Source organism: Calypte anna, chromosome 4B (assembly GCF_003957555.1).
Source record: "Calypte anna isolate BGI_N300 chromosome 4B, bCalAnn1_v1.p, whole genome shotgun sequence".
In the NCBI taxonomy this organism is placed as follows: domain Eukaryota; kingdom Metazoa; phylum Chordata; class Aves; order Apodiformes; family Trochilidae; genus Calypte; species Calypte anna.
In genome coordinates this window covers 15508673-15529816 of record NC_044249.1, presented here as the reverse complement: position 1 = coordinate 15529816, position 21144 = coordinate 15508673, and the positions used below count along the sequence as shown (strand labels likewise).

The window sequence follows — 21144 nt, the reverse complement described above, 5'->3', positions numbered from 1 at the left end:
GTGAAGAAATTCTTTCTAATATCTAACCTAAACCTCCCCTGGCACAACTTAAGACTGTGTCCTCTTGTCTTGTTGAAGGTCGTCTGTGAAAAGACATTCCTCAGTAGTTCCTCTCATCTTCAAGACTAAGTATATAAAATAGATAATATTCATTCCAAAAAAATCAGCAAAGCAACCAGCTGTCTTTATGAAGTTCTTGTGCTAAAGAAAAGCTATCAGACTCATGTATGAAAGCTGAGCAGCTACAAAAGGCTACTCTATACTGCCTGAAATGTTGAAATATTTCTCAATTTCTAGTAAACTCCATAGGCTAATTTTATATGAAGGAAACCAAGTCTTTAATGTATGTTCTTATATAAAGAAAAGCATCAACACTCTTAAATGAGATGCAGTAGATTTAATTTACAGATAGTGTTTTCAAAAATACACCCTTTAGACTAAGGAAAGACATATATCCACCAAAGGTTCATTTTAAAGAGATTTGACAATAATTAATAAATAGTACACTTAATGTACATTAAAAATGCCCATTAAATCAGGAAGGTGTCATTTTGATTACCTGACAAGAGCGAAACTGGTTGACCAGCAGGGTACATCTCTGAGGGTCTTTCCTTCCATCCAAACTGTCCAATTCTGCTGCCACTTGATTTAGTTCCTCATCAGCATAGTAGAACTGAGCAAGGAGCTGAGGGTCTGTTCTCTGTAGTGAAGAGAAAGACATATAAGATGACATTATGTTAACAGCTAAAAACCCACTTCAGTTGATTCTTTTTATATAAAAGTCAGATAAGGAGTGCAGCAGCATGGAAAAGAATTGAGATATTTATGCACACCTAGAAATTTTCTCTACCTTGAAGAAAAAAAAATCTCTGCATAACAAACTCAGAGCATTACTCAGCTGCTGTTATGTCCGAAACCATCCCAGCATTTTCACTACTGTGGCATAATTATCTGGTGGAGCAAACAACTGAATCACAAGTTTTGTTTCTAAAACAAAAGTAGACTTCAGTTCCAGGCAAAACAAAAAGTTGCTTTCCAAGTTAAAAAAAACCCCAAACCTATAAAGCACCTGGTAAACCCTGCAACATGATGCACAGTGCTATCTGATCACAATTCTCACTTTGAAGATGACAATCAAGTTACAGAAGGGAAAGGTAATGAACAGATGTAGGCCAGACAGATGTAATGACTCCACAACACCAATAATAAAACTGAGATGCTACAGAGAAAAATCTGTGCCACAAAGTCTTTAAGTAGCAAAGAACAAATTCATCACAATGGATTTTTGACCACATTTAAACAAAACAGCAATTAGAGCAGAAAAATAAAGGAATGTATCATCAAAAGTATTCATAATTATTAATAATAAATACCCCATAAAGGGTTTTTTAAAATATTATCAACTAGAAAAGATGATAAAGACTAAGTTGCATAGAAGCAATTATAGATGACTCAAACATCAGGGTAGAGGGGGAGAACAACACAGGGAAGGACTAGGTAAGTAAAAAAAAAAAAAACCATTGTGTAAAAAGAAAACATTGCTTTTATAATTTAAATACTAACAAAACTAGAGAAATCAACAAGAAGCATTTTACATGATAACTAACAAATAGCTACAGGATATATCAGAGGATATAGCTACTGCTATATCAGAGCAAAACATGTACCACCAGAAACAAGTGTTATACGGTCACGAAATGAGCCTATGGCAAAATTTAAAAGACATCCCCACCAAATGAACCAAATAGCAAAACACAAAACACACTGGGAGTATACTGAGGAAGTATATGTTGTGCATCATAACATTTTCTACCTGAAACACAAAACATTTCCACTATTGTAAAAGGATAACACACCAAATTTCTTAAGGGATGGGGACATGAACACATTGGGATCAGAAGTGGTGCTGTTAGCCAGTCACAGGTTTAAAGCACTAACAGAGGTGATAAAGGGATATATTGGAGAGATGAAACTCATGCACCACACTCATGCAGTCCTGCAGCACGAGTTGTTTACACTCACACAAAAAGTTCAGCAGCAATCTGCTGCCAACAGCAACACAGGTTCAGAAGTGGTGAGAGCAATAACTTCCCCCACGGGGATATTTTTGCTTCATTCTTCCAAAAAGTCATCCAACAGAGAGTACCACAATATATTGTTCAAGCCCCTGGATTCCTATCCTCAGAAAAAAATCCTTTTAGGCATTATAACCTGCACAACTGTACAGCCCTGAAAAGGAAGAATAGTGTATTAACACATTTTGAAGAGAAGATTATACATCCTCCACTCTGGACAGGATCAGAGTTACTGCAAGTTACTGCAACTACTTCAAGTACTTTTGTTGCCTCAAGACTCCTGGAAAAAGACAGTCTTACAAACTATTCAAACTACCTCCTCAGTGTTACACACCAAATGGATCCTCAGTAATTTAATGAGACAAAAGTTCTCCCTGAAAACAGAGGCACTGACTCGTGTTCCTAAATGTCTTATTTAATTTAGGGCTATTTTTACACTGCTGTGAGCCATCACACTGTCCAGCAGCTTTCTCCATCACCTGGTCACACCATTCAATGCTGAGGCAAGTCAGAAATTAAACATCTTTTTCAGGCAGCTGAAATGTAGTAAAGAAAGCATTAAGGTTTTTCCTTCTTTAAACATCCACTTTCTACAAAACAAGTCTTTCCAATCACAAGCTTCTTCGTCTTACTCCTTTTGATGTCTTTCATTAAACAGTTTCAGTACCCTAAATGTAAGATGTCAAAAATTTACAGTCTTTAATATCTCCAACTATAGCCTTGACATGAAGATGCTCAGGGACAATTGATAAAAGCTTATGATATACAGTCAGGGAAAACGAAGTTCAAAATAAGAGAGAGCCTATAATTGAATTATTAATTTAGTTTAGTTCTTATGTTTTGCATTTACAAAGTAAGGCTTTGCAAAATAATTTCTTTCAGCACTTCTCTCACCCAATTATTTTATAGTTCAATTTTTACATTTTCCTTCAGCATTCATCTATATTTATTAAAACCTTTCAGGCAAAGCTGTTCACTAAAGACACAGGAATTCTCACATGGAATTGTGGAAAATTGAGTGATGATTTCTAAGCAACTTGCTTGTGCGGTGCAACTAAAATAAGGCAATTTATTAAGACTGGTCCCAGGCAAAACAGGAAAGGCTGAGATATTTGGCTCCCACGTGGCTGATCTTTTAAACTGGAGGAACTGAAGTTTTAACTGAGTTCTCCCAACTGTGGTAATGTTTGGTGCAGATCAGTAGTGTGATCTTTGGCTGGTCAATCATTTGTGGTCCCTGGCAAGCCAAAAGCTGGAATGAAAACCCTAAACCCTTAGGAGGGACCCTTTTAAAGAAAATAACCACACTTTCTAAATTAAATTTGTTCCATTTGGTAGCAGAAAATAAAAGACAGCCACCATGCTCCATACCAAAAATCTCTTGATACAGAAATATGGTTCAATTAATTCCATCTGAATAACTTATTCTTCCTTGGCAGAATACAAAGTATTACTTCCATCCTTAGCTGGGGTAAAATTAATAGAAAAACTTGATTTGAAAGCCACCTAACAGAGAACCTATCACTTTTCCTGGTGGCTTCTTTCAAGAATCAATCACATTTACCATTAAATTAATACATCTAAATTTCTTGTTTCATTTTGCTGGACTTCATCTTCTACATACTGCTCTTGTTTTGCCTTTTTCCCCTAAAAGTACCAAGTACTTATATTACTCCACCTACTTCTGGAATCCAGAGTGCAGCAGCATCTCTGTTGACACAATACTGTCTTCGATGCACTACTGAAGTAGCAGTTGGCACCTGCTGGTTTATAGTTCTCAGCAACCCTACTACAAAGGATTTATCTGAAAGGCCAAACAAAGCATGCAGCCATTCTGCATTCTCAGTCTTAATAGCTGCAGTACCAAAGGACCACCGGTACCCTTTCGGGTCCTTGAAATCACCTCCCTTGAGGTAGTCTATGCCAAGGGATGCATGGAGCAATCTGGACCAGTCACTATTGGGTGTTTATGCCACTTTATTCCAGTGAGGCTCACATCAGCCTTCACAATAGTCAGTTCTTTAGATCCCTCCGTCACTCCAGAAATAGTGATGGGTTGTTCCCTTTCTGATTCGATGGCATTAGCGTGCACTGTGCACCAGTGTCCACCAAGGCTTTATACTTTTGTGGCTTTAATGTGCCAGGCCATCAAATCCACACAATCCAATAAATTCGGTTGTCCCTCTCCTCCACCTGGATGGAGGCAGGGAACCTCTAAGCTTGAGCACTTACAACATTGTCAGTATGTGCATTACTTTGGAGTTTGCATCCCCAGTACTCACACTGATGTACAAGGATCTTGAGTCACCAGCATATTTGAATTGGGTAACTCCACACTGGAGACTTGAGCAGCCTTCTTTTACAAGAACCTCCTTTTTGCCTTCGTCTTACTCACAACTTACATACTTGCTCATCTAGGACAGCAGTAGGTTTCTGGTCCCACTTTTTCATGCCAGTATGAGCCCTGGGAAAGTCCAGGCTGGACTCCTGGAGTCGGCAGCAGTTGGGGAACTGGAATAGCAGGAACACACAGATATGGGGCTGGCACGGATAAGGAACCACAGGCAGACGAATTGGCACGGAATCCTTCCAGGATGCCAGGGTGAAGGAAGGGAAGCAAGGAGGTGCAAGGCAGCCAGAAGCTGGAAGCAGAATCTGGCTTGGCCCTCGTGATGCCTCAAATTTTATACTGAGTGTGACGTATATGGATGGAATACTCTGTTTGGTCAGTTTCTGGTATCTATCTTGTCCGTTCCTCCCCAAAGGAGGGCTGCAGGTGGGACCTCTTTCTTCCTTCTGGAGGATAAGTTTTCCTCAGAGCTGAGCAGTGTCCTTGGCTCTGCATACCAGTCTCTAGCAGTAACTATAAACATCAAGTGTTACCAGTCCTAGAAGCAGACACTGTCTGAGAAACTTGCTGTTAATTTCAGCCAGTGCAACTACTTACAAGAGACTTAGCTAAAAGCAAAAGTACAAGACAGAAAACCACCCTATCAAACAGGACCCTCTTGCCTTCTCACCGCTGTAGGTTGCTCATATGGCTTGAGGATTTTGGAGTAGGATTTTCAGCTGGTTGGTTTGGGATGCTTATGTGTGTTGTTATTGTTTGTACTATAAATCTGCTATCATCCCAACACCCTCTTGAGTGTGTTGAGCTATTCAGGTAGAAGTCTCGTTTACCAATGTTTCTTTACATCTCTCATTTGTCATTCAAAAGGGTTCAGTCCACTAAATGGCCCAGGCTATTCTGTATAGCTTTATTGCCAATGCAATTTTCCATAAAACTGGAGCAGAGCCTCCACAGATTTGAAATTCATGACCCATGTATGAAGTGATAACTTACAATACCAACTTGTATGATACCACACCAAGTATCACCCAGTCAGTACAAAGACAGCAATCAGCAGTTACTTTTTTCCTTTTAAAAAATATTTAGCCATGTCATGTAATACTGCATCAGTCACCTTTTTAAAGATCACTCACTGAATTTTTCTGCTAATGATTTTTAATAATTAGGTACCACTCATTTTGCCAGAGATCAAAATCAGAAGCCAACTTCCTGTCATCCACAAGTTCAGTATAAAACTGTCCATGGAATAAGTTGTATTGAATATTGAACGGGTTACACTTGAGTTTTGTCATTAAATCCTACCAATGAACAGTGACCAGGATTAGGTTAGTTTAGTTTGCTGCATAAATGAATTCTGATTTGATTTTCAAACAGTATTTGTATGACTGAGTGAGAATGTTAAAAGGAAAACATCTTAAGAGACCTGTTAGCCACAGGTTAATAGTTAAGCAACAGGTCTCAGATTACACATTATGTCACAACATTTGAAGCATGCTGTTATCAAATCCAGAAGCTGCCACTAAAAAAATCAACCAACTGAAAGAAATTCTAGCACATTTTCAACACAGACAGAAACAAACAGCCAGACTGATAACTGATACCACAACAAAAGCCAGGGTGCTGAGTGATAAATCTCAAACTATTCTGTAATTCTGGGCTTTATGAACTACTTTGAAAAACCCCATTTCCACAAACAAGGGTGGTTCTTGGGGAGGATTTTCTCCCTTTGAAACAAAACTGCAAGAGTCTTTTGCATGATTTTTAATAACAGCTTTCAAGTATTAATACTACTTTTTTTTTAGCTTATACATAAAATATTCATAATCTCATAAACCTAAGTGACAGCAGCTCATAATTTGAACATTAAAGGAATATTTTCCCAGGTTTCTGTGATCCTTCGTAGGGAAGATATTGCACAGGATTTTTCTTCTACTGACATCATAATAGGAGTGGAGTCCTCACCACCAGCATGAGACAGAAGACATCAGCATCCCAGATGAGCCAAAGAACAGGCAAGAAAACCTACAAATGAGGAATCATAGCTACTGATATAATTATCTTCTGATGCCTGTCAATTATCCTCTGGAAAATTATTATTTTTGAATTGCTGATCTAAAGGCTTCAGAACACTGTTCAACTCCAACCCTGCTTAAAACAAAACCTACGGGCCCGAGATAAAAGGCTCCAGATCTCCCTTGTTCACTGGCACTTTTCCACCACCGAGCATTTAAATCTCTCCCGCATCCTCAGAAACCCTGACTGGATCCCAATGGATAGAAACTACAGAAACTACATGGGAAAACATTAATTATATTCATTTTGGCAATGGTAATTCCACATTGTTTTCTTACAAGGGAACAAAGCAAGCCTACAGCCATCAGGTTAGCTTTTCAAGTCTTTTGCTAATGGTAAAGATGTATTTTTACACAAGTAGTATATTTTAGTACACTTTGGAGCAATTGCATAAAAAAAAAAAAAATTGCATGACAATATTGGGTGATAGTTTATGTGCAAAACTTTCAACTGCTGCAGGTAGCCCATGATGTTACTCTGCTTTAGCCAGGAGGGCCAAACAAACACCAACTGCCTGCTCAGTAATTTTTGTTCTGATACAACTGATGCTACAACTCTAATGGCCAAAGTAAAAAAGTTATAGAGAAAGGTTGTGGCTTTCACATCAATGGATCCATCTTTCATTTACATAGCTTCCTTGATTCTCCCTTTGGCAAGGGAAAAGGATGGTATAAATGTCTGTATTACTGAGGGCCCAGCTGTTCTCAGTTTAAGTCTGTTGTATCTTCAGGGAATGGGAAGAAGCAGTCACATAGCCAAAGAGAATCAACCTGAAACTTCCTGTTCCTGCAATAAACACTGCTGTGATCAGACAGTGCAAAACACAATTACTGCATAGCAAGGAATCAGGAAAAAGGCTTCACAAGTGCAAGCATGTTCCCTTTGAGTGGCAATTTGGAAAAGCTGACATTAAGAACTTGCTCCTATTCTGTAGTGTACAGAAAAAAAAGATGTAAGGGTTTCAGGAAGCAACTCACGTATGAGATGAGAACGTGCTCTGTGTACCAAAGTAGAACTTAAAGGAACCTCTGGAGAACATCTCCCTTCACAGCCCTGCTAGGCAAGTTCACCTAGAAGCAGGTTGGGGTTGTACAGGATGGTGCCAGGGAGGTTTTAGATCTTCAGAAGTGAGACTGCACCAGCTCTCTGGGCAGCCTGTGCCAGGGCTCTGCTTAATCTCCACGTCAAAAGTTCCTCATCAGTTCAATTTCACCTCCTATAAAGCAAATGTACTCACATCCTTCATGTGGACAGGTCCTTTGAATTTTTCACTGATTTCCCAATCCTAATAATAATATACAGGCAGGTGAGCCAGAATTTCTGATAGTTAAATTCAAATGTTAGTTTTTATTAGGAAATATTCCTTCACATTAATGAAATCATAGAATCATAGAATTGGCATGGGTTGGAAGGGACCTCAGAGATCATCGAGTCCAACCCTTGAACCACCGTTGCGGTTGCTAGATATGCACTGAGTGCCACATCCAGAGGAATTCTGCTACTCCAAATACCCAGCTGTTGCAGAGGCCTTTTGGTTTTGCCTTTTTTGTGTTGTCTTGGGGTTTTTTAATCCCCTGGCTACCAGAAGCACTACCCATTAAGGAAAAAAAGGAAAAATTTCCTCAACCTTCAAATAGCAGAATGTAATGAAATCTTAAATTGATGTTACAACATACATGAAAAGAAAAAGGATTCCAAGAGGAATACAATGATGGCAATTGTTCATGAGGATTCATAAAAAACACCCAATGCCAGAGAGGCTACAGCCTGGATAAGCTTGTCAGCTGCTCCAGTGTTTAGCTATAGAATATCATTACAGAGCAAGAAAGACCAGAGGAGCAGGTTGTTAGCAAAATAAAAGACCAGCAGTACCTTAAGCAAAGAAATCAGTGAGAATGACTTACTGAACAAACCTCAGGAGGATGAGTTTTTGCAAGATTATCACACAAACACATTTAAGTGCTTTGTTTTCCCTACAGAATGGCATAATAGGAATCCTCCCAGAAGGAAAATCAGAGTGGTTACACTAAACTAGAGTAGCAAATATCTAAGACTGCCACGCAGTTGGTTTTCACTCATGATGGATTAAGTCACTGTAGAGAGTTTCTATTTTTGAGTGTTCATAATACTAATCTAGAAAAGCATGTGCTAAAATCCATATTTTCTGGGGGAAGTACATAAGCATATGCTGAACACATTACTTCAGCTTTCAGACGTACTTTGATGAGTAAGAGCACCCTGAAGCTGAACCTCAGCTTCCATTTCTAGGAAAGAAGACAGACTTCAGGAAGAGGCCGAGGTTCTGCCGTGGGGATCTTAACATGCTGAGCAGGCATAGGAAATGATGGAGCAACATTTTCTTCCATGTAAAGAGTGGGTAAGCTGCAGTGCTACCTCCATGCCAGCCTGTGGAAGGCTATTCTTAAGAAGCCAAAAATTAAATCCTCCCCAAATCGATTCTACCCTCTCCGTGAAGGTAAATGGTGAGTGATCTCCCTGTCTTTATCTTGACTTGTGCACTTTTTCATCCTAGTTTCTTCCCCTGGCCTGTTGAAAAGGGGAGAGTCTGGCTGGGTGGACACCTGGTGGCCAGCAAAGCTCAACCCACCCCAGTGAACTTGTACAAGACTTGTACAAAAGCCTCCTCCAGCAGCTAATTTCCCTGAGTTTGACCTTAAAACAATCACATTTCACTCTCAGATGCTGCAAGAACACCAAGTTCAAATACAAATGTTACTTAGAAACAGCCAAATTCACCTTTTTGTGGACAAAATCGACAAATCGCTCTTTAAAGGCTTTTATATAGTTTGCTTTGCATTTGTTTCCATTTTTGTATTGAAACTTTACACTGAGAAACTCTTCAAACAACACAGATTCTACAGTGGGATTAGTGATTTGTTACCTATCAAGAAGAAAATAGCCAATTTAGCTGCCTGGGATTTTTGACTGATTACATTCAATTCCACATCTACCACCCTCCTGTAGACAAAGGAGTGCTGTGACACTTGGAAACAGCACCCAACCATTTTTCCTACAATAATGCAAACCCTCCCCCTCTTGCTCCATTTCATCTCTTTCCAAGTTTCTGCATTAGAGGACTTTCTGGTCTGCAAGTTATTTTATAATATGTTTTATACATGTGTCTACATATTCATAAGAATTCTTCCACACGGAGGCAAACAATGCCCTCTTCTTGGACATGTCCTCAGTGTAACTGTCTTTCTGATTATTTGGGTTCCTTAACATTCCAAAAAAAAAAAAAAGAAACAAAAAAAACCCACCAAAACAGAACAAATACAACCAACACAGCAACAACAAAAAAAAACCCAAACCTCAAAAACCCTGCTTTGTGCAGTTTAAGGATTGCTTTGCAGCCTCTTTTTAATTCCATCTGGTTTTAGCATGCATGTAACTAACAGGAATTTTCTTCCTCCCAGGTCTGTAGTCCCAGGATCTGGCTCATGCTCAGCAGAGCTGGTAAATGGGCAGTTTTGCTGTTCAGTACTGACCTGCCTTGAAAGATCTGCCATATACAGCATTTTACTCTGCATCATGAAATAAATGTCTTAGGTAATCAGGGCACAGTCAAAATGGGAAGCCTGACCCAGCAACAAGTTCAAGCCTGCTGACTTGAAACCAGTTACTTATTTCACAGTCTCTCTCAGGTGGTAACAGGCATAGCACATTCATTTGGTTCCTTGGTATTGAAAGCACATCTTTATTTTTCTTTGTCTCAGCAAACTTGCTTATGATGAGTCTGAGGTGTTCTGGATCACATTTTAATAAAAGCACAGTCATCTGTGTTAAGCTGTTCATACATAACCTCATTTGCCTTGTAGGAGGCTTTCAATAAGCTCAGGTTGAAAACCTTGCCAGATGTTCAGGAATTAACTACCTTGGCATCATATCACTGGCACAATCAATCATTGCAACAAAAAGATTTCATCAGAACTTAGTTCCAAAATGCATCTGTTCAATCCCAGTGATGAAAGGAACTATTACTGCCCTCAGCACAGAAACTTTTCCCAGCTTCTGCCTTCTGACAGTAACTTCAAATGAACGTCTACACAAGGAAATATTTTGATCTTATTTCCCCCATTTCAGCTAAATCTTATAAACAAGTAGGTTTCTGAGTGCCATCATCAGTCACACTGCATTTCCTATTCTGTTTTCCAGATAACAGCAAACTTCTGTTGATGTTTATCCTCTGCTTACCCACAGCACTTATCTGCAGAGATGCTTCCATATCTAATAATGAATGGACTTAAGATACAGTCCTCCTTCAGCTGCAGCATTTACCATCATCTCTTTTTGCACAAAGTCCCCACTGCCATGTAAATAAAGGCCTTTCTCAAGCTTTAGGAAACTTTTAGAAACTTCTAGAAACTTCACTGCTTTTAAGGACTTGATACCAAGATTAGTACCCTTTCCCCAAGCATGTCTGAACACAAATACTGGCTTTGAAAATTACCAAGATGAGAAGGGCACCTGGCAGATCAACAGCAGAGGACTTCAAACTCCACTAAAAACTTTTTATAAAGTCTGTCATCAAAAACAACAGGAAATATTCAAGTACACAAAAAAAGCAGATGTATTTGGTGCAAGTCAGTAAACTAACTGGATGACAGTGCCTGGGAGAAGGCTCAACTGTGTCCCTGCTCACTCACCCTGCTGAAATGAAGCATTTTGCCCAATTGGGCATTCCCGAGCTTTTTCAGAAAATATCCTCAAGGTCTGTCCTTGGTGTCCTGTCCCTCTCCTGGGAAACAAATGGGTTTGCACAGCTATTCCTGTTTTCTGTGCTAGCTCAGCACACAGTTTCAATTTGACCACTTCTATTTCTCCTCATCAGCATGCATGTTGAATAAGCTGTAGCAGGCTTCAGCTATTCCCCCTCACACCAGCTCCTTTTAAATCAAGGTGCAGAATGCACAAAAACTCAGTAGAAATTAAATACAAACAGGAATGGTTTTTGTTCTATGTTTTCCTAAAATGGACAGTTCTATATTTATTTATTGAGAGGAAATAGGAAGAAACAAAACGCCCCAAACTCTCCAAGTCAGAACCTATTAGTGATTCATTCAGGGAATCACATTATGGCCAGATTAATTTTTCTCAGACCTGTCTGCTGCCTGTTCAGGTAAATTTAAAAACAAACACACACCACCACAATCATGGTACTACCTGCTTAACAAAGAGATAATTCTTTTCTGACATCTCCAAAACCAGCTTTCAGAAAACCTGTGATGCATACAGCCTATTGCTTATTACTCTCTATTGACCAGCAATATAATTTTCACATTATAACTATAGATGTGCATGTTCTCTCCAGTTACATTTTGCAAAAGTCTCTTTGCCCTGTACTTTTGCTAGCATGCTAAATTACAAAAGAGGCAAAAGGATTAATTGCAGAACTGGTGTTAAAAAGCAAGGAAATGCATTACTATTGGCAATTATATGATTCAAACTAGTTTTTCCATTGTTAATTTTTATAATAGAACCACAAACAATGCTACATTGGAGACACACACACAAAAAAAGAGAAGACTGACCTCTGAAAAATGAAGCAAGCTTAACTAAGGCAACACATGTACAATTCACTTCAACTTCAATGTAGACACCTACTGCAGGTTTTTATCAGCAGACAATAGTAACCTCTCTTCCACCATAACTAAACTTCCTTCTCTACCACCACTGCTCCACACAGGCTCTACTTCCAAGTGAAACTTTGAAATGAATTCTAACTAGGGACCATTCCACAATTAGAAGCAGTCCTGCGATTGTTCCTGCATGTAAAGGGGCAAAGAATTCCAGTGCTTCCATAGCCTTAAGGAAGAACATCTGCTGGAGTAGCTACAACTTAATTTCAATGGCATAACAGGTTAAAAATTTCAATTGGTTTTACTATTGTCACTGCATTTTTCAGAAGATTCAGCTTACCTGCACTCTGGGATCAAATTTATTCATTGCTTTTCAAGATGAGAAACAGTAAATAGTTTTCTCTGAAGAAAATAACCAACATAAAAAACAAAGTCTCAAGCTTCCTGACATTTCTGAAATCAAAGTTCTGAATGATTCCCAGTAGTTTCAAGACTGTTCTGAAAACTGATGACTGTAGCTGTGTCCAGCCTGACTTACACAACAGCTGTCACTCTACCGTCACAGGATCACATTACTTGCCTTAAACATGGGAATTTACTCCAAGGCAGGCAAAAAAACCAGTTACCATTCTCCTACTTCTGTTTTTTCCTGCTTAAGCTTTTCTATTTTTTGTAGCATGCAAAGTAGAGGTCAAAAATTGGAAGTACTTTCCCACTGCAGTTTTTGCTTGAACCAGACAAGTTTCTCTCCAGCCCAATTCACACTTTGTTGTTCCATTCACAGTTCAAAGAGGAGACCTGCACATGTGACCCCTCTAGATTTGCCAGGAGCAGGGCAGTAAAGTTTCCTTCAGAAGGGGAATATTTGGGGCCTTTACAGTTTTGCTCCTTTCAGCACTGGTTACTGCTGCACCAGACCAAGCCACAGTTCTGCTGGAATTTTCAATACTCAGCATACAGAAACTGGGCAAGCCTGCAGACTGCAAATGCCTGCAGAACTTCAGAGCCTGCCAGTGATGATCTACAAAAATATCAAGGCATTAGTGAATAAACCCCCACTTTTAATACGTACAACCCAAGCAACTGCAGAAAAACAAATAAAGGAAATGCATATTTTGCACTTTTGTGGTGATCTGCAAACACACAAAGCAATTAATTGAAAAGCTTTACAGGAAAATGCTTTAGGTTATTCCTCCAAGCACTTAGCTTAGCTACTCAGGCAACAATTTCCTGCTATACTGAATATTTTACTATTTTACAACTTCTAAAGCTGTGCTGCTTTTCTTATCAAAATGTAGGCAAAATACAGCATTCACTTTCGAAGAACATGTATTGGAGAGTGAAGGGGATATTTTTTTAAACTGCAAATATACATTACTATATTGTAACTAATTTTTTGTGTTTGCTATGTTTTGCATGATATAATTTTTATATTGTAATTATCAACAATATACCCGGAAAAGCAGTACAAGTTAGATTAAAATAGAATATAGCCAGCTAAAGGCTCAGTTCAGAAATGCACATTAACTTCAGAGGATGATGTTGCTGCATCTCAAAATTACACTGTGAACACAAACACCATTCAAAATCATGACTAACATCCATAATTACAGTGTGTGTTGAGAAGTTTTTTAATTCATTTACTTTTTTGCTTATTTCTTTGAGAGATAAAGGAAGTCCAGTCCTGGAGATAACAGGGATAAGAACACAGCCTGGATCTGATTAAGTTTGGGGATATGCATGTGTTATGGAGAGGCATCAAAGATTATTTATATTCAGCAAAATCTAATTATGTTTTTGAAATTGACTGATAACACAGCAATTTAAATCAAAGAGGTATTAAACTTCTCTCCAAGCAGCTACTGCTGGCTTGTGTATGTTGCTACCTACAACAGTCTGAGGACAAGGCAGGTCCCATTGCAATGTAAGAATTTTTCTGTAAAAGATAAAGGAAAGGGCACTAACTACAAGGGAGGATGTGTGTGCAACTGCAACAAGATGGTAAAAGTACTGATTGAGTACAACATGATGATTCATTTGTGGGATATGCATTTATTTATTTTTCCATATGTAGCAAAAAAATCTGTTAAAAATTATGACAAAAATTAATTTCCAGGAGGTATACGAGTGCAGATGATTTCAGGAAGACCAGTTGGAGACAATCAGCTTCTGCATTTAAATTACATAAAATCCACATGTGAAACAGCAGTAATTGTTTAGCATGTCACTGACTGCTTAAGTACTGTGACAAGGAATGCAATAAAAATCTGAAGTACAAGACACAAAAAAGCAGAAACAAAAGCACCCAGGCAAAGACAGAAGACTCACTACTTGTGAACCAGTATAGGAAAAAAAGATCCAATTGAAAAGAGATTTCTAAGCCCAGCACAAACCACACCCATCTCTGAAAAGCATCTTCAATATCTTCCATAGTAAACCCAGTTAACTATGTGGTAACTTCTCAGCATCAAATTCCAAAGTTAACTTGTAAAGCTATAATGAATGCAGGCCTCCTGAAAAGAAAACTCCTAGAGCAAATGAGGTAACTTGAACTGTGAAAATTACATTAACAGCTCTTGTATGTATATATAATTGTCTTTGCAAAAGACAATTTCAAGCAGGATACACAAGTTATTTTTTCCATAAAGGAAAAAATGCATTACCTGTGAAGTGAGACTTGCCAAATTGCCAGCAGAGCCATTACAAACAGCTTAATTTCCCAGGAAATAATTTCATTAAATAAAACAAGAAAGGCAAGGCTGCTAGACATGCTAATGATTACATATGCTTCTTACAACAAAGCTGACAGCACTTCTCAAAAGCAGATGTGTACAGGAAGAACCTGTCTTATAAACCCCAATTTTCTCCAAAGGAGCCTTATGAGATTGTGTCTGGTCCCCACTATTACCAGGGATCCATTTGCTGCTCTCATGTAGTACATGTGTAGCTTTGTCACTGCCCTAGCACTCAGCCCAGTATTCCAGGTGACCCAAGAAAGCCTCGGGACTTCCACAGGACAAACGGGAGAACTTTCTCCTAATACATTTCTTTCTGGCATATTGTTACATAAAAACTTCTCCTACAGCACTGAGAGCAAGATGCACTGCATGAAGAAATGTGAAAAAGAAAAATTGGAATTTAAAGAGAAAAATTTCTTTTTCCCCCAGTCTGCCCAGGTCCGAACTGATTCAGCAATCCTACCCTCTTCAAGAAATGGGAAACTTCTCCAGCAGAACACCATTTTACAACATTTCATTTCATATGCTGAGGAATGCATTCTAACTTGCAATAGACAATGCTACCCCTAAACCTTGTCTGAGTGTCCATCACCACAAGCATCACTCCATACAGAAGACTAAAATATGGAAAAACACTGTGCCCTTACCAAACCCCCTCAATCACCTCAGCTTCCAAAAAACCAGTGGAGATAGAATATTTTTATCATAAAACCTTACTGTTTAACAGTAAAACTACAACAAAAAAGCTGAAACTACACAAAGCTCTCCACTCATTCTCTGGAACATCCCAAAGTCTCTCTCAGGCTGCTCAAAGCCAGACACAACCACAGTAGATGCAGCTGCAGCAGACACTATTGGTTTTGGCAGCCTGATCCTCCTCACTCACCCAGAACACCACAGTTCTTTCAGAGGGAATAAGACAAACCAGATACTTAAAGCACTTTGCACCAGAATTTATTTCAAACGTGTATTCTCTGTGTATAAATTTTTAAAATCAGGCCAAAATCCAGACTTGTACTCAAGGCTGGTGCTCTGTATGCACAGTATTCTAGCCAAGTTTAGGATATTCACCCCAAAATCTGCTACTATCCCCAAGGCTGTTTTGTTGCTAGCATATCTCATTTAGAGAGCAGTTAGATTTATCTGAAGGAAAAGTTAAGAAATAAAACCATAATAAAACATGGCATGTAATCACTGTATCTGATTATGAGAACTGGTTTCGTGCATACAGTATTTACATATTAAGGATAATCCCCTCCTTGCAAGTCCACAGCTGGGGGCTGGAAATCCTACAGCAAACACGTGCACAAAGTTCAAATCTCTCATAATAACAGGATCCTCTTCAGCAAAGACATGAGTCTGGTACAATGGTAGGACCTCAGTTGCAAGAGGTTGTCTAAGGCTGTGGCAACATTTTAGCTGGATTAACCACAGTAATTCACAATTTTAAATGTATGAGATCTAGAGAACAAAGTTTTCACATTCCATCAGGTTTATTCTTTTTCTGGTCCAAAATTTTCTCCCTTAAAACCAAAATCCCAGCAGATTCTTATCAGAATGGTCACAAAATGCAGAATTATTTTAACATTTCTATTTTTAATATGATGGTTGGAAAATAATTTTAGAGAACCAGATGACCCTCTTATCCTCGACAGTTCACATCTGCACCAGTTCCAATACAAGTATTAGGGCATGGAGATGTTTCTGAGACTCTCACATCTGGGTTCTATACCCACAAAGAGCTGTGATCATTATTTTAGCTCAGTTTAAAAACAAACTACTGAGCCACTGCAGCACACTGAAAAGAAAAGATGTTTGAAGCTGGTTTATATATAAGAACATATTATGATACAGAATTATACATAAGGTTCCCCAGTGACTATTTGCTTTGTAAAGGAAAGGTTAAACAGCTTAGAGAAACTTTCTCGAAGATGCTAGAAAATGAACCACATCTCATTTTTTATTATTAGCCATTGCCATTCAGACATCACATTGCCCTGCTAAGATACATAGGAACTTATTTTCATGTACCCAGGTGGAGTTTTGCACTGAGTAATAAGAAACCACAAAGAAATTTAAAATAAATGTTAATCAGCTTCCACATGCAGTATTCCAGAGTATGCAGTATTCCACAGTAAAATACTTCTGCAGTATTCCACATGCAGTATTTCACAGTAAAAAGCTTCTTTCTATAAGAAATAAGAATATTTCTGCCTATAAGAAATAGCTGCATTCCTGTTCTTTGTGCATTGTGCAGCATATGGATGAACAGTCAGGCTGAAGGCAGACTTTGACAGATTCATATACAAAAGAAAAAAAACATCTTTGCTGGTTGTTTTTGGAAAAATTCACATAAAGCATCAAACTGACAGATTGAACTGGTTGCTGATAATGAACTGATAAAACAGAATCTTCGAAAGTTGAAATATAACTTTTTCTTAAGCTTTTGCTTATCCTATTTATCTCACATACATAAACCAATTATTTTGAAACGTTGGTTTTCAGTGGCATCTTGAGAGTGACAGTCACTAGCAATAAAACCAATTCTCTCATCATATGTATTAAAATGGATGTGCCAATTAAATAGCACAAGACGGACTAGATCATCTCCACAGATCTCCAAGGGTCCCTTCCAACCACATTCAGTGAAAATTGGGCATTCACAGACTTATTTATGCTGCCCCTCATAACTCCTGTCTTCTTTTTTCTGGTTATTATAATAAGAACTCATTTCATTTTAGCTTGGCAATAACCTAAGTAATCACAGTTTTCAAAAAACTGCTCTGTTCCTTTCTACAGTTTAATAGCAAAGCTTAATGTAATAGATATATTACCCCTAAACACGGGCATCTCATCATGCTGCAGTGCTCCCAAATCACCCTGAGAAACCACCTTTAGTTTTGCCTCAAGACTTCAACTTCACAGCAACCTTTGGAAGCAAAAATAGAAGGAAGAAGCCCAGCAAACAAAAAGCATCAGACAGACTGCAGACCCATATGGGACCTTAGTCCCACGCTGCTTTTCCTCCCTGGCCTTTGTTAAACCAGCTGAAGTCCTTGCCAGTGGAGTCTCCTTGCTCAGCTCCTCAGTGTTCCTCACTTCCTTTTCAGAAATACCTTTTATCCTGTAAGACATACATTTATAGGGTGTACAAGCATGTTTTGAGACCTAATAGGTTATTTTCAGAAGCTGGCTTCTGCTTGTGTGTGGTGTCTGCAGAACGATTTGTTGCAAAGCAACAAGTAATTATTTGGATTTGACTTTTCTGTTAAGTGGCTACAGGCACAGTTATTCTTTCAACATCCAACAACAAAGCAGAACAAACCAAAAAAAGACAACCTAGAGTTAACACCCTCTGGTTTTACACAAACTTCTCCAGAAAACAAACAAACCAAAAATGTAACATTGTGTTCCTGCTGCTTTTAGCACACGTTTGATGTCAGGTTCATAGGTTCTACAACTGAAGAAACTTAAAGAATACAACAGAGAGGATAACCACACAATTCTGCTCACACAGCAAGGACAGAAAACACCCACTGCTAACAGGCTCTCTCTACGCTCTGTCTATTCAGGATGTAGCATGGATTGGAACTAACAGCTGAGAATTAGTACACAAAGTAATCATTTACAGGTAATAAGTTACAAGTTCGCTCAAACCTCTAAGTTAAAAAGATTTCTAAGCATTGTTAATGAGAACCCAAGTGTGTTCCAAATCCAAGTGCTCTGGACAAGCCTTGATCCCATAAGGAACAGTGACACAATGATGATCAAGGGTCTGGCTAGCCCAGGTCCTATTTTCAGAGCAGACACCTAAAGCCTTTGTGACCAGCTGGAATCTGGCCCATATTAACTCTACCCAAGCACCTTTCTGAACTGCAGTGGTGCCTAGGGCTTCACTTACTCCATTCATCCAGCTGCTTCCTGAAAATATTGTTAACACTGGGCATCCTCAGCATCCCAGAGCAAGGTGCTCCACAGGTCATTCATTCATTCAGAAGAAAAACTGTGAACCTCTTTTTTGTTCTCTCCCTGCTTCATATAATGCCCCTGGCTTTATGTACTACAAAAAGGAACAAGAATCTCGTTCCCACTGACCACAGGACTCTCATATAAGCATCTCTCATGTCACTTCTTTGTGTTTTGTCTCAAACCCCAGTGCAGGTAACAAGCAAAAGGAATGCTTGCTAAGGAGAATGTGTCACTCCTAATGACTAGATGGTGGGATGACTCCCATGCCTGGAGTGCTGCCATGGGTGGCTACAGGCTCTTCAGAAGGGACAGGCAGGGTAGAAGAGGCGGAGGGGTAGCTCTGTATGTTAGTCTCTTGACACTGTAGAAGTTGAGGTCAGCAATAATAAGGTGGAGTGCCTGTGGATTAGAATCAGAAGAAAGGCCAACAAGGCTGATATCGTGATGGGAGTCTGTTACAGACCACCCAATCAGGATGATGAGGATGATGAATTATTCTACAGGCAGCTGGCAGATGTCTCAAAATCGTCATCCCTTGTTCTTGTGGGCGACTTTAACCTGCCAGACATCTGCTGGGAACTCCACACCACACAGAGGAAGCAGTCTAGGAGATTCCTAGAGTGTATAGAGGATAATTTCCTGCTCCAGCTAGTAAATGAACCCATCAGGGATGGAGCCCCGCTTGACCTTCTTTTCACAATCAGAGAGGAGCTGGCGGAAGATGTGGTGGTCGGTGGACGCCTGGGACTTAGCGATCATGAAATAATAAAGTTTTCAATATTCAGGGATACAAGGAGGGTCGTCAATAAAACCTCAATGTTGGACTTCCGGAGGGCAGATTTTGGCCTATTCAGAAGACTTGTTCAGAGTATACCCTGGGAAACAGCCCTTGAAAACAGAGGGGTTCAAGAGGGATTGTCGTTCTTCAAGGAGCAAGTTTTGAAAGCACAGGAGCAGGCTGTCCCAGTGTGCCGAAAGGCGAGCCGGCGGGGAAGACGACCGGCCTGGCTGAATTGGAAGACTCTGAAAGAAATTAGGGTTAAGAAGAGGGCCTACCAATTATGGATAAAAGGGCTAACTATTCAGGAGGAATTTAGGAATACAGTTAAGTCGTGTAGAAAGAAAATTAGAGAGACAAAGGCACAATGTGAACAGAATCTTGCCACCTCTGTGAAGGATAACAAAAAGTCCTTCTACAGATACATCAGCAGCAAAAGAAGGGGCACTGAACACGGGTGGGAATATAGTTGTCAAAGATGAAGAAAAGGCTGAGGTATTTAACACCTTCTTTACCTCAGTTTTCAACAGAAAGACAGGTTACCCTGAGGACAGACGGCTTCTAGAGCTTATAGAAGATGACAAGAATCTAAACAGCCCCCCTGTAATCCTGAAGGACACAGTCAGTGACCTACTGAGATGCTTGGATCCCCACAAGTCTATGAGACCGGATGGGATCCACCCAAGGGTGATGAGGGAGCTGGCAGAAGAGCTTGCCAAGCCTCTATCATCTACCAACAGTCCTGGCTCACTGGGGACATCCCAGATGATTGGAAGTTGGCGAATGTCACGCCAATCCACAAAAAGGGCCGGAAAGAGGACCCAGGAAACTCCAGGCCCGTCAGCCTGACCTCAGTGCCTGGCAGGGTCATGGAACAGATCATCCTCAGTGCAATCACACAGCACCTGCAGGATGGGCAAGGGATTCGACCCAGCCAGCATGGGTTTAGAAAAGGCAGGTCATGCCTGACCAACCTGATCTCCTTTTATGATCAGGTGACTGCCTGGTGGATGAGGGGAAGGCTGTGGATGTGGTCTACCTAGACTTCAGCAAAGCGTTTGACACCGTCTCCCACAGCATCCTCCTGAAAAAGCTGTCAGCCCACAGCTTGGACAGGAGCACCCTGTGCTGGGTTAGGAACTGGCTGGAGGGCCGGGCCCAGAGAGTGGTGCTGAACAGGGCTGCATCCAGTTGGCAGCCGGTCACTAGTGGTGTCCCCCAGGGATCAGTATTGGGCCCAGTTCTGTTCAATATCTTTATTGATGATTTAGATGAGGGGATTGAGTCCATCATCAGCAAATTCGCAGATGACACTAAGCTTGGGGGGAGTGTGAATCAACTGGAAGGCAGGAGGGCTCTGCAGAGGGACCTGGACAGACTGGAGAGTTGGGCTGATTCCAATGGGATGAGGTTTAACATGGCCAAGTGCCGGGTCCTGCACTTTGGCCACAACAACCCCATGCAGTGCTACAGGCTGGGGACAGAGTGGCTGAGAGCAGCCAGGCAGAAAGGGACCTGGGAGTCTGGATTGACAAGAAGCTGAACATGAGCCAGCAGTGTG

At 39.9% G+C, this 21144-nt stretch overlaps 1 protein-coding gene across 1 annotated transcript in view; it reads right to left on the bottom strand.

The window, feature by feature from the left end:
• ZFYVE28 (zinc finger FYVE-type containing 28) overlaps positions 1–21144 on the bottom strand; it is a 140909-nt gene that overhangs the window by 72872 nt on the left and 46893 nt on the right. Inside the window, exon 2 of the mRNA XM_030450632.1 lies at positions 560–700. Within this exon, the coding sequence (XP_030306492.1) occupies positions 560–700 (141 nt within the window). The remainder of the gene's footprint in view (positions 1–559; positions 701–21144) is intronic.